The 13,390-nt window shown below is 43.2% G+C and overlaps 1 protein-coding gene across 1 annotated transcript in view; it reads right to left on the bottom strand.

Moving 5' to 3' along the window:
• SLCO6A1 (solute carrier organic anion transporter family member 6A1) overlaps positions 1-13,390 on the bottom strand; it is an 89,993-nt gene that overhangs the window by 32,358 nt on the left and 44,245 nt on the right. The window contains exon 7 of the mRNA XM_036308715.1: positions 9,660-9,804. Coding sequence (XP_036164608.1) covers positions 9,660-9,804 — 145 coding nt within the window. The remainder of the gene's footprint in view (positions 1-9,659; positions 9,805-13,390) is intronic.

The raw sequence follows: 13,390 nt of genomic DNA on the forward strand, positions 1-13,390 counted from the left end.
TTGACAATTATATAAGAAGCTCCATAAAATATTTTACAGCAGTCATGAGAGATATAATGAAAGCGATACCAGAAAAACAGTATTTGCAAAATTGTTACTGAGAATGAGAATTTTCCATAATTAAAGAAACATTAATCTTGGGAATAAATGTACACTTCAACTGCTGAGGAGTAAAAAATGAATAATTAATTACATCTTGCATATAAAGAATTAAGCTAGAGAAATTCACATCAATACTAAAGTGAAAATTATGAAAAGCTTCCAGAGAGCATGTTATTTGCAAAATAATTACAATTATAGCTAGTTTTAAAAAAAGGTAATATTAATAACCTAGACCCCAGTGGCTCTCCCACCCGCCAGGTGCCATCACTTCTGGAGGGACAGCAGCACCTGACTGGAGAGGGGGAGGTGCTCCAGCACCCATTTCTCTCGGATTCCCTGGGGCCCTGGGGTGCCTGCCCCAGGTCAAGGGTGGGAGGACTAAACACACATGGTGTGAGACAGCGCTTCGCCTGCTGTGCACAGAGCCTGGCAGCCCCGCTGGAAACCACCGTCTCTACAACGTCCATGACACTCAGACAACTGTCCTCAGAGGCCCCTCCACTGCCCTGGAGGCTCCTCCAGCTGGTACTCCCTCTACCAGCTGGCCCCCAGGTGCCCACTGATCCCCTTTACCGAGCCCCACCTCCAGGCCACCCGTGAAGGGCTGGTTCCGCACGCGCACTTGCTGTGCCTGGAGTGTTCTCTGGGCCACGAGGGCAGGTGAGAAAGGACCACCCAGGGCAATTCGCTCCCCTCCCTCCCCAGAGAAGGGAGACATGGCTGCTGGCTCTCCTCAAGAGGGCGAACCCTGACAGACCCCTGCGCACCTCGCCACCTCCTCGCCACCTCGCCACCTCCTCGCCGTAGCTCAGCGTGTCCCCTTGGGTCTCGGCAGCTGCGTTCATGGCACTCAGGGCGTAGGACAGCTTGGGCCTGGTGTTTCCCATGCCCTCTCTGCTGGGGGCCGTGACCTCCTCTCCCTCCATCAAAGCCCGGGACAGCGCCTCCTCAGTCACAGCTTCGAGGGGAAGGAGGGGGAAAGCATCAGAGCAGCCACCTGCATGCAGGCCCCACGTCGCCGCACGCGTGCAGCCTGCCTTAGAGAAGAGGTGTCTGTCTGTCCACCCCAACAGCCATGCCCCAGCCCGTGCATGAGCTGGACACATGGCAGGTGGCCAATGACTGCTTTTGAACCTGACTTTCAGCACTTCCCAAAAGCAAATACTCATTAAGAAACCTCAAATTAAAATTTAAAAAGAAACAGCAAAATAAATAAATAAATAAATAAAAAATAACCTAGACCCGTGGTGGGCAAACCGCGGCTCAAGAGCCACATGCAGCTCTTTGGCCCCTTGAGTGTGGCTCTGCCACAAAATACCACGTGGGGGCACAAATGTACAGTGCGATTGAAACTTCGTGGCCCATGCACAGAAGTCGGTATTTTGTGGAAGAGCCAGTATTTTGTGGAAGAGCCACACTCAAGGGGCCAAAGAGCCGCATGTGGCTCGCGAGCCGCAGTTTGCCGAGCTTCAGTTGGCCGACCACTGATCCTAGACCAAACACATATGAACGTGCGTGCGCGTGCGCGCGCACATGCTCCTGAAAAGTAGGGGTAGTGAACTGTCAGTGGGTAGTTAAAATCTCCTAACCTTAATGAGGGAGATAAAATGAAGAAAAGAGATGATTAATAAGCAAAAAATACAAATAAGTTAAAAATTACTTAAATAAATTAGAATTCACAATAATACTAAATAAATAAAATTAAACTTTTAAAAAGACATTATTAAATTGGATATTTTAAAAAAGCAAACTTTGAAAATAAGAAAAAATATGGATCATGGCAACATATAAAATGAATTATGTAAAAACTGTCCAGATTTCACTAAATTTAAAAATCCAAAAACAAAGTAGTATTTTAATTCAATGTTTTCAAAATAGATTTGGCTTGTAACACTTTTAAAGATGTTAAAAAAATTAACTGCTTTGAACAATCAGTTATTTTAAAAGAGAAAGAAAAACATATATTTAGCAACTGAAAATCTCAGTAATTCATGTATTAAATAAAAATGTGATAATAAAAATTAAAAGTGATTAAAACTAAACAATAATAAAATTACATTTGAATGCATAAGAGGCTATTAAAGAAATTCTGTAAATAATGATACCTCCATCATAAGGTTGGTAGGACAACTAAATAAGTTAATATTTAAGTGCTTAGAATAATATCTAGTCACAGAGTAAACATTACATGAATGTTTGTTAAAAGGTAGACATTTACACACAAATTCATTTATTAGTAAGCAAAAAAGTACAGAGTAGGGGCAACATTTTATCAAGAAAATTATGAGAATTGGAACTGAACCAGGAGACTTCATAGGGTAAGCAATAAGCCTAAAAGTAAGGAAGTCAAGAAGAAGCAAAACACATTTTACCCCAGAATCACAGAAGTTAAGGGCAGTAGGTACCAACAAAAATAAGAGTGAATAAGAGTTATAAACAAGAGGAAGAATGGAAGTCTATATAAAAAGTTTGATCCTCAAAATTCCTATTCCCAAGTACATGGCATGTGCTTGACCAAGGAGAACTTATTCAGTTTGAGCTTGACAACCATATATTTTGTAAAAGAAAGCACATCTGTAATCAGAAAACTGAGAACCCAACTCAGATAAGAAAATATTGGCTGTCAGTCTTATTGGCCTAGGCCAGTGGTCGGCAAACTGGCTTGCAAGCCACATGCGGCTCTTTGCCCCTTGAGTGTGGCTCTTCCACTAAATACCATGTGCAGGCGCGCACGTACAGTGTGATTGAAACTTCGTGGCCCATGAGCAGAAGTCGGTATTTTGTGGAAGAGCCACACTCAAGGGGCCAAAGAGCCGCATGTGGCTCACAAGCTGCAGTTTGCAGACCACTGGCCTACGCCAGTGATTTTCAACCACTATGCAGTGGCACACTGTTGTGCTGCAAGAGTTTTTAAAATATAAAATACTTGACTATTTAGTCAGGAGCACTGATCCCTTTTTTCCCTTAGATTGTCAAATTAAAAAATGACAACAGCCAACACAATAGCTGTCCAGTGTGAGTGAATCAAAATTAGACCTAAGGCCATGAAGACCTTTTTCTATGCCTTTATTATTTCACTAGAGGCCTGATGCATGAAATTTGTTCAAGAGTAGGCCTTTGCAGCCCCGGCTGCCTCAGCTGCCCTTGCAGCCCCGCTGGCTTTGTCTGGAAGGTTGTTCGGAAGGTTGTCCAGGCGGTCGTTCTGCCATTCAGCCGTTTGGCCCTTTGGTTGATTTGCATATTACACTATTAATATTATAGACCATTCCATCTAGAATTTGCGTTTGTGTATGTAGTGAGGTAGAGGTCAAGATTTATCTTTTTTCATAAGAATATCTAATCGCCCTGACCGGTTTGGCTCAGTGGATGGAGCGTCAACTTGCGGACTGAAGGGTCCCAGGTTCGATTCCAGTCAAGGACATGTACCTTGGTTGTGGGCACATCCCCAGTAGGGGGTGTGCAGGAGGCAGCTGGTCGATGTTTCTCTCTCATCGATGTTTCTAACTCTCTATCCCTCTCCCTTCCTCTCTGTAAAAAGTCAATAAAAATATTCTTTTAAAAAGAATATCTAATTGATGTAATATCACTAATATCTAATTAACTCAATTTTAAATATATATTAAATTTATATTTTGAGGGCATACACATGTATAACTATATTACCTATCTCACTGGTTGACTCTTCTGACATTATAAATTATCTCTCTTTATACTAAGTAATGCCTCTTGCTTTGAAGAATACCATGTTTAAAATTATTATAGTTACACTACTTTTTGTTTTGGTTAGTATTCATTAGTACAACTTTTTAGGTTCTTTGACTTTCAACCTTTTCATGTCTTCATATTTTAGCAGTGACTCTTGTAAGTAACAGTGGATTTTCCCCCTCAATCTGACAATCTTTATTTATATACACACTAGAGGCCTGGTGCACAAATTTGTGCATGGGTGAGGTCTCTAAGCCTGGCCGGCATCAGAGAGAGACCATGCAAGGTTGGCTGGCTGCGGGAGGTTGTCTGTGGGAGCACACTGACCACCAGGGGGCAGCTCCTGCGTTGAGCGTCATCATAGTGACCAGTCGACCTGTCATTCAGATCGTCCAGTTGTAAAAGTTGCTTAGGCTTTTATATATATAGACTAGAGGCCCGGTGCACAAAAATTTGTGCACTCGGAGAGGGGAAGGGGGGTCACTAGCCCGGCCTGTGCCCTCTCGCAGTCTGGGACCCCTCAGGAGATAACGACCTGCTGGCTTAGGCCTGCTCCCGGGTAGCAGAGGGCAGGCCCAATCCCTAGGTGCAGCCCCTGGTCGGGCTCAGAGCAGGGCCTATTGGGGAGTTGGGGCACTGCCCCCTGTCATGCACAGAGCAGGGCAGATTGGGAGGTTGTGATGCCACCCTCAGTCACGCTCAGGGTAGGGCCGATTGGGGGGTTGGGGCACCGCCCCTTGTCACACTCAAGGCAGGGTCGATGGGGAGGTTGTGGCGCCACCCCCTGTCATGCACAGAGCAGGGCCAATCAGGGGGTTGGGGCGCTGCCCCCTGTCACGCACAGAGCAGGGCCCATCACGGGGGTTGGGGCTCTGTACCCTGTCACGCACAGAGCAGGGCCAATCAGGGGGGTTGGGAAGCTCCCCCCTGTCACGCACAAAGCAGGGCCCATCAGGGGGTTGAGGAGCTCCCCCCGTCACTCACAGAGTAGGGCTGATACGGGAGTTGGGGCACTGCCCCGTCACACACAGAGCAGGGCAGATCAGGGGGTTGGGGCACCACCCTCTATTACCCACAGAGCAGGGCCAATCAGGGGTTTGGGGTGCCACCACTGTCACACTCAGGGCAGGGCCGATGGGGAGGTTATGGCTCTACCCCGTCACACACAGAGCAGGGCCCGTGGAGGGGGGGGTTGGGGCGTCACCATCTATCACCCACAGAGCAGAGCCGATCAGGGGGTTGGGGCGCCGCCACTCTCACACTCAGGGCAGGGCCGATTGGGAGGTTACAGCTCTACCCTGTCACACACAGAGCAGGGCTCGTGGGAGGGGGGGCATTGGGGCGCCGCACCCTGTCACACACAGAGCCGCAGGGCAATCAGGGGGTTGGGGAGCTCCCCCCTACCAGGCACAGAGCAGGGCCGATCAGGGGGTTGGGGCGCCTTCCCCTGTCACGAACAGAGCAGGGCGGATAGGGAGGTTGGGGCCCCGCCCCCTGTCACACACAGAGCCGCAGGGCAATCCGGGGGTTTGGGCGCTACCCCCTGTCACGCTGATCCCAGTGCTGGGAGGCCTCTCGGCTCCGCTGATCCCGGTGCTGGGTGGCATATTACCCTTTTACTATATAGGATAGAGGCCTGGTGCACGGGTGGGGGCTGGCTGGTTTGCCCTGAAGGGTGTCCTGGATCAGGGTGGGGGTCCCGCTTGGGTGCCTGGCAAGCCTGGATGAGGGGATGATGGCTGTTTGCAGCTGGTCACACACCCTTCAGGGTGTGGGTCCCCACTAGGGTGCCTGGCCAGTCTGGGTGAGGGGCTGAGGGCTGTTTTCAGGCTGGTGGGTGACTGAAGCTCCCAACCGCTCCTTTTTTTCTTTTTCTTTTTTATTTTGGGCCAGCTTTAGCTCTGGCTTCAGCTCTTAGGCCTCCACTGCTGAAAGCAGGTTTCTGGCCTTTGTTTACCTTCTGTATTTGAAACAATGTTGTGATCCTGCTGGCTGAAGCCCGGCAACTAAAGCAGGTTTCTGGCGTTTTGTTAAGCTTCTATATTTGTAACATAGTTGCTTAGAGTTGCAGCTCAGAGGCCGGCAGTGGCAGGCAGGGAATGTTGGAGTCCTCCGTCACTGAAGCAAGCAAGCCTCATGTTCGCTTCCAGCTGCCTGGCTGCCGGCCGCCATCTTGGCTGGCAGTTAATTTGCATATTGCCCTGATTAGCCAATGGGAAGGGTAGCAGTCATACGCAATTACCATGTTTCTCTTTTATTAGATAGGATAATTAACATTCTATTTGTTGGGCAACAATTCTCCATTACCCTCTGATGCTATATATCCTGCAAGCAGAAGCACCGACTACTGTTTGTTCTATCCTTTCAAGGATCTTTGTATAGTGAACAGCCTTAGATAACAGAGGTAATGTCCTCCTCCAGAGTGAGGGCAGGTTTGCTTCCAGTTTTGGAAAACAGAGATAGCATCCCCTCTGGAACTAAGAGAAGACAGGTGTGCTGTCGAATATAATAAAAGTTACCATCTCCCTCTGGATCAACAGGCATGCATTATTACTATCCATTATAAAGTATTTGGGTTCCCTAAGCTCAAGGAATGCAATGCAATCCACTCCTGTAATGCAACCCACGTGTGTGCAGATGTCACTGGCTCTCCTTCACATCATCCTGTGGGATTGGGGCTCAGAAAACTCACACACACACACACACACACACACACACACACACACACACACGGAAATACTCCAGCTATTGCTATTGCTGTAAGTCACAAACTTCCCTTCATCTCTGACCAAGGAGACTTATGCCTTCTGCTAGCATCTATGACATTATGATAGACTAACCTGTTAGCTTTCAAAGAGAGTAGAATTCAAACCCTTAACAGATCTTAGCACTTATAGTGACAAAGATGGGATGCTGACAGAAATATGGCTTTATGCAAGATGAAGAATGACAGCCTCATAGACCAAGTAACAGGACTTGACAGAAGTACTGGGAATCAGTAGTGAACATGCTGATTATTGCCTATTAGTGATGAAGAATTGGGAAGGTGGCTGCATGCTGAAGTAGACTTAAAAAGACAGTACCACAGAAGGTGCCATGGTAGGTATTAACTCGCCTCTGGGCAAAAGGACTTCCTCACCAATCTGATAATTAGCCTCTGATTTGCCCATGGTAACAACTATTACTAAGATACATCCTGGTTGGACAGAAGATTCCTCCTGATTTCAGACAACAGGTTACAGAGGTGTGCAATCACACTGACTGTGAAAGGAGGGAATTTTATAACCACTATGGACACAAACTGGTGAATAATCAGAAGTTTAGCTAATTCGTTTGGTTGATTATGGAGTGGAGTGCATAATTGTTTGTTAAGGTGAAATGGCAATAGCTGGGTTATCTTAGCACCCAAAGATAAAGACCAATTTTCATTCATGTTGCAAGGCCACAAATACGCATTTGCAGTACTCCCTCAGGGATACCTAAACTCTTCTGGCAATTACCACAAGCATTTATTGTCACTACCACTACCCTCTGATGCCCAAAACTTTCACTGATAAATAACATTCGGTTGGCCAGAGGGTCAGAAGCCACAGAATCAACGGCTATAACTTTGGTGTTATCACACCTTCATCAGCAAGGGTGACTGATGATGCCCCAAAACCTGAGAAGACAGATTCACAATATCCAATCCCTCTGGAAGTTTAGGAAAAGTAGTTGTCTCCCTTCCCCCCAATGAAAAGGCAGCCTAGAATCACTTTGGACTCTGAGTACTGGAGACATAGATGACTCACTTGGGCATTCTACTTGGTCTTTTATATCAGCTAACCCACAGGGAGTGTAATCCAAAGACTTACATTGGAAGCTAATAAGCAAGCTCTGGCACACTCCCTACTTTGAGGTAGCACAAACCTACTAACCCACTTGATCTACATGTCCTCATGACTGATGATTATGTGTGCTGGAGCCTTTGGAAAAGGGAGGCAGCCTCCACTCGAAAGTATCTCTTTGGGTATAGGACTCATTGACTCCCTGAAACCTCTCCATTTGAAAAGCAACTCTTGGTTTATTATTGCTTCCTATCAAAACTGAAGCCCTGACCAATGGAGGCTTTGATATTCTCATTTTGGGACAGACCAACTCAGATTCATAACTAACTATTTGACAAGCCTTTTTTGTCAACTGGAAAGGGTAATATTTAAGTGATAGGCATGTTCATATGGGACTTTTAAGTTCTTAAAGAAATACCTCCAATAGATCATACAGCCCTCAGAAGACAATGGAAATCTCTCTTAAATAAAGTTCCTCTTGGTTACTCAGGGGAGCTTTCTGGAGAGATGACTAAAACATTAATTACATGTACCTAACAGTTATCTCTACAATAAGAGTAATCAAATTAGAAAAGGTTCTATAAAAATTGTCCCTGGTTTTATTGAACTAATCCATGACTCCACCTCATCCCTGGAAAGCACTATGTTCGGACTGTCACTCATCAGCATTGTTATTTGTGGATAATGGAATTGCCCAAAGCTTCATCCCTGCAGACCAAGGTAAAATGTATGCAATAGCTAATACATTCTGTTAAACCTGGATTAATACCTCAGGCTAAGTGGAAAGGTCAACACAGAAACTTACAGAGAAAGCCATCTGGTTTTCTAAGGTAGACCCTGAGGGCCAAGAGATTTATTTAGCTGGCTGAGTACAGAACCTTGCCATCATGGTTAAGGCCGTTATGGCAGGTAGCCTTATCCTATTGCTTGGTGTCCCTGTTGAGATCAGCTTTAATCACATACTGTATGAAACAAGTTGAATGGATTTAGTGTCAATCACTGTCAATTAGATTAATCATGCTGGCAAACAACGTAGATACTCATGGAAAAAGTTGTCATTATGGCCCTTGAAAACTGTATCATGTTTTTAATTTTTATACGATTTGCAGTCTGACAATGTTGTGCCCTCTATCACAAACTCTACTCAATAATAGGCTGATAGTGTTTTCTCACATCTTAATGTTTCTTTTTCATTTGTCCCACATGTTTTATGTTCTTTCCTTTCTTGCTTCTTTTACTATTAATAAAAATTTCCCCAATGGATATACTTTTTACTATTTTTTACAGCATAAAATAAGTGATTACATTTACCACTTCACCATTAATGCTTGTACCTGAAAACATATAATTCCACTTGTAACCTCTTTTGGAGAGCCAATTGTCAATAGCCAGTAAAACTGAAGATATATGCAGGCAATTACCTTTCAATGGCTAAACCCAAAGGTTTTTCAACTTTTAAAAATTTGCACAAGAAGACATATACAAGCCTATTGTTAGTGTACTGTTTGAAAGAGAGAAAGGGTCGGAGGCAATTTCATGTCCACTAGTATGACAACAGATAGATAAATAGTAGTAAGTTAATAAAATAGAATCATATAGAACAATTAAAATTCATTAAATAGACAGAGATCAACATGAATCTGATGAGCATAATTTCAATGACAGTAACAGAAGAATATGTACAAAATGATACATGAATATTAAAAATAGATTGTATATGGATAGGGACATAGGCACTGAAAATACACAAACATGGGGAAAGGATACACTCTAACTTTAGAAGAGTGGTTACCTATGGGGAGGGAGAAAAATGTATGGGATAAGGGAAGGGTGCAGAAGTCTTACAAAATTTTATATGTTAAAAAATGCTGATGTATTGACGGCAAAGTGCTCATTTTTTAAAATTTGAGCAAACGGTATTTAGGTATTTAAAATCTACTTTTCCCTTTTTGAAATATTTTATAAATACCATATAAAATTTTACATAAAAGTTTCCAAATTAATTACAATGAGCATAAAAGTTACCTGAAAGTGTAGTTGCCTGACTAGTTGTTAATATAAACTGATTTTCTATATATTTAGGCAAAAATACAGAAGCTCCAATCATAAGTAAAAAGTCTGAAGCTCTGGTCAGAGCTAGACATACAAACATTGGAGTCGTCATCAGAATCTGAAATAGAAATGTTACATGTGGATTATTTTATTTTGTTAGCTAAGAATCAATATCCCTATTCATATGTTAATAACCAATCCACAAAAATTTAACCTTTCCCAATGCAAATTGAAAAAATATATATATACAAATTCGAACAGAAAATTACAATTCACCAATCTACACATACCATGAAAGACTGATAGTGGTTCAAACATGTAGTGTTTGAACTATTTTTATTTGTAATTTGATCTCCATACTGCCTGTAATTTTTATTTGTGGGTCTGGTAGTTTTCCAGAAAGATTGAGAAAAAAAAAAAATAGATCTCATTAACTAGGGAAATTAGAATTTCCCTTAAATTTATTTTTTTCTTAGCAAATATTTTCATTTTCTAAAAAATAGACAAAGAAAAATTGAAGCAGGGAAAAACCAAGATGACAGCATAGGTAAACACCGGAAATTGCTGCCTCCCACAATAAATTCAAAATACAACTAAAAGACAAAATGGACATCATCCAGAACCACAGGAAGGCTGGCTGAGTGGAAATTCTACAACTAGAAGGAAAGAGAAAAGCACTGAGACTCAGAGGAGGTGCCGAAGTAAAGTGCAGAGGTACAGAGGCGCACGCGGCTAGGGCTGGCAACTGAGCACTCGGCTGTCTTTTTGAATTGGGAGGGAGTCTCAAGCCCCCGACTGCTCTAAACTCCAGTTCTGGGAAGTCTCTGGGCACCCAGACTCATACGGGGAGAAAATGGACTGTCTGGCAGTGGGCAGAACTCAGAACTCGAGGGAGGCTTTCTCTCAGAGGTGCTTGCAGCGATTACCGGGACACTGAGACTCAGGGCCTCTTAGGGCAGGGCTGAGGATCAGCCATAGCTGTTTGCTCCACCCTGTTGATCCCACCCAAGCTGTGGCAGAGGCTTTTGCATATGAAAGGCCTGGCCCTTTGCAATCTGAAAATTACCTAACAAACTGCAGGTGGGCCAGACAGACCCAGAACTTCCAAGAGAAGGCCCAAAACCCCACAGCAGCTTGCATTGCTTCACAGCTGGGCCTCATCTGGGCACCTCCAAACTCCAAAAAAGGAAGGGGAATCTGCAGTTCTCTTCTTAGCTCCTGCTGGGTTACCTCAGGAAGAGGCTAAATTAGCACCTCCTTAGATCCAAGAGCCAGTGTACCCAGTGGTCAGAGTGGGACCATCCAGATTACAACTCCTCAGATCCATAAGGGACACACTCAGGGGGCAGACTCAGTGAGCACCAAAGCCCCACTGAAGCAAGTCTTGCCCCAGAAGGGTGTTTTCAGCACAGAAGTTCTCCCACCGTAGACACAGCTGATTCTCACAGCCAATTGGCCTGAAGGTTAATTCCTCCAAGTGATACCTACAACAATCAAGGCTTAACTACAACAAGACTGTAAACAAAGCCCACAAGGGGTGCACCAAGAGTGTCCACCTCAGGTAATTGGGGAGGCTGAGCCACAGGGCCCTGTAGGACACCTAACTCAGAAAGACACTCTATCAACACAGCGAGGCATAAAAAAATGCAGAGACAAAGAAACAGGACACAAATGACAGAAATGGAAGAAAGCAAAATACTGGATCTAGAGTTCAAAACCACACTTTTAAGGTTTTCCAAGAACTTTCTAGAAACCGCCAATGACTAAGACCCTCAAAAGGTCTGGTGAGACTGCCGATAAATGTTGTGAGACCCTCCAGAAATCTAGTGAGACCCTCGAGGTTATGAAAAAGGACCAACTAGAAATTAAGCTTACACTGACTGAAATAAAGGATATTATGCAGAGTTTCAACAGCAGACTAGAGGATCGCAAGAATCAAGTCAAAGATTTGAAATATGAAGAAGCAAAAAAACACCCAACCAGAAAAGCAAAATGAAAAAAGAATCCAAAAATACGAAGATAGTGTAAGGAGCCTCAGGGACAGCTTCAAGCGTACTAACATCTGAATGATAGGGGTGCCAGAAGAAGAGAGAGAGCAAGATATTGAAAACCTATTTGAAGAAATAATGACAGAAAACTTCCCTTACCTGGTGAAAGAAATAGACTTCCAAGTCCAGGAAGCGCAGAGAACCCCAAACAAAAGGAATCCAAAGAGGACCACACCAAGACACATCATCATTAAAAAGCCAAGAGCAAAAGACAAAGAGAGAATCTTAAGAGCAGCAAGAGAAAGACAGTACCCATACGACTGTCAGCTGATTTCTCAACAGAAACTTTGCAGGCCAGAGGGAGTGGCAAGAAATATTCAAAGTGATGAATTCTAAGAACCTACAACCAAGATTACTTTATCCAGCAAAGCTATCATTCAGAATTGAAGGTCAGATAAAGAGCTTCAGAGATAAGGAAAAGCTAAAGGAGTTCATCACCACCAAACCAGTATTATATGAAATGCTGAAAGGTATCCTTTAAGAAGAGGAAGAAAAAGGTAAAGATACAAATTATGAACAACAAATACACATCTATAACAAGTGAATCTAAAAATCAAGTGAATAAATAATCTGATGAACAGAATAAACTGTTGATTATAATAGAATCAGGGGCAAAGAAAGGGAGTAGACTGACTATTCTTGGGGAGGAAAGGGGTGTGGGGGATGCGGGAAGAGACTGGACAAAAATCATGCACCTATGGATGAGGACAGTGGGAGGGGGGGTGAGGGCGGAGGGAGGGGTGGGAACGAGGTGGAGGGGAGCTATGGGGGGAAAAAAGAGGAACAACTGTAATAATCTGGACAATAAAGTTTTAATTAAAAAAAGAAAATTTAAGCAGCACTAAGGGAAAATCACTAGGATTGCACTTAAGAGTCTATAATTTTACTCCAGAGAATCTACACTAATAAAAGAGAAACATGCAAATTGACCATCCCCCGCTACGCCCACCAGCCAATCTGAGCGAGTATGCAAATTAACCCAACAAAGATGGTGGTTAATTTGCATACATAGGTGCGGAGCAAAGACTGAAGACAGTGTAGAACAGTGATGGTGAACCTTTTGAGCTCAGTGTGTTAGAATTTTAAAAAACTCTAGCTTAACTCTGGCGCTGTGTCACATATATAAATTTTTTGATTTTTGCAACCATAGGAAAACAAAGACTTACATTTTTGATATTTATTTTATGTATTTAAATGCCATTTAACAAAGAAAAATCAACCAAAAAAATTAGTTCGTGTGTCACCTCTGACACGTGTGTCATAGGTTTGCCATCACTGATTATATATGTGTGTGTATATATATACACATATATGTGTATATATATCTTATTATTATTATTTTGTATCCTAATAATAATCAAAGCACTCTCTTTCCAAGAGAGAAGTATTGAAACTGACTTGGTTTTATTTCCTGCATGAAATTTGTCCCACAAAAGACTTAAAACATTCACATTTAAATTTTCTGAAAATACTTTTTAACAGTGTGAAAGAAGCTATACCTAATTTATTTTTCTTTTTTTATATTTATTTTTTAATATATTTTGTTTTATTGCTTAAAGTATTACAAAGAGTATTACATATGTCTTCTTTTTATTTTCCCGCTTGACATTCCCCTGGCCTCCCGTACCTCCCAGTGTCTTGTGTCCATTGGTTATG

This window comes from Myotis myotis, unplaced genomic scaffold, assembly GCF_014108235.1.
Source record: "Myotis myotis isolate mMyoMyo1 unplaced genomic scaffold, mMyoMyo1.p scaffold_m19_p_5, whole genome shotgun sequence".
In the NCBI taxonomy this organism is placed as follows: domain Eukaryota; kingdom Metazoa; phylum Chordata; class Mammalia; order Chiroptera; family Vespertilionidae; genus Myotis; species Myotis myotis.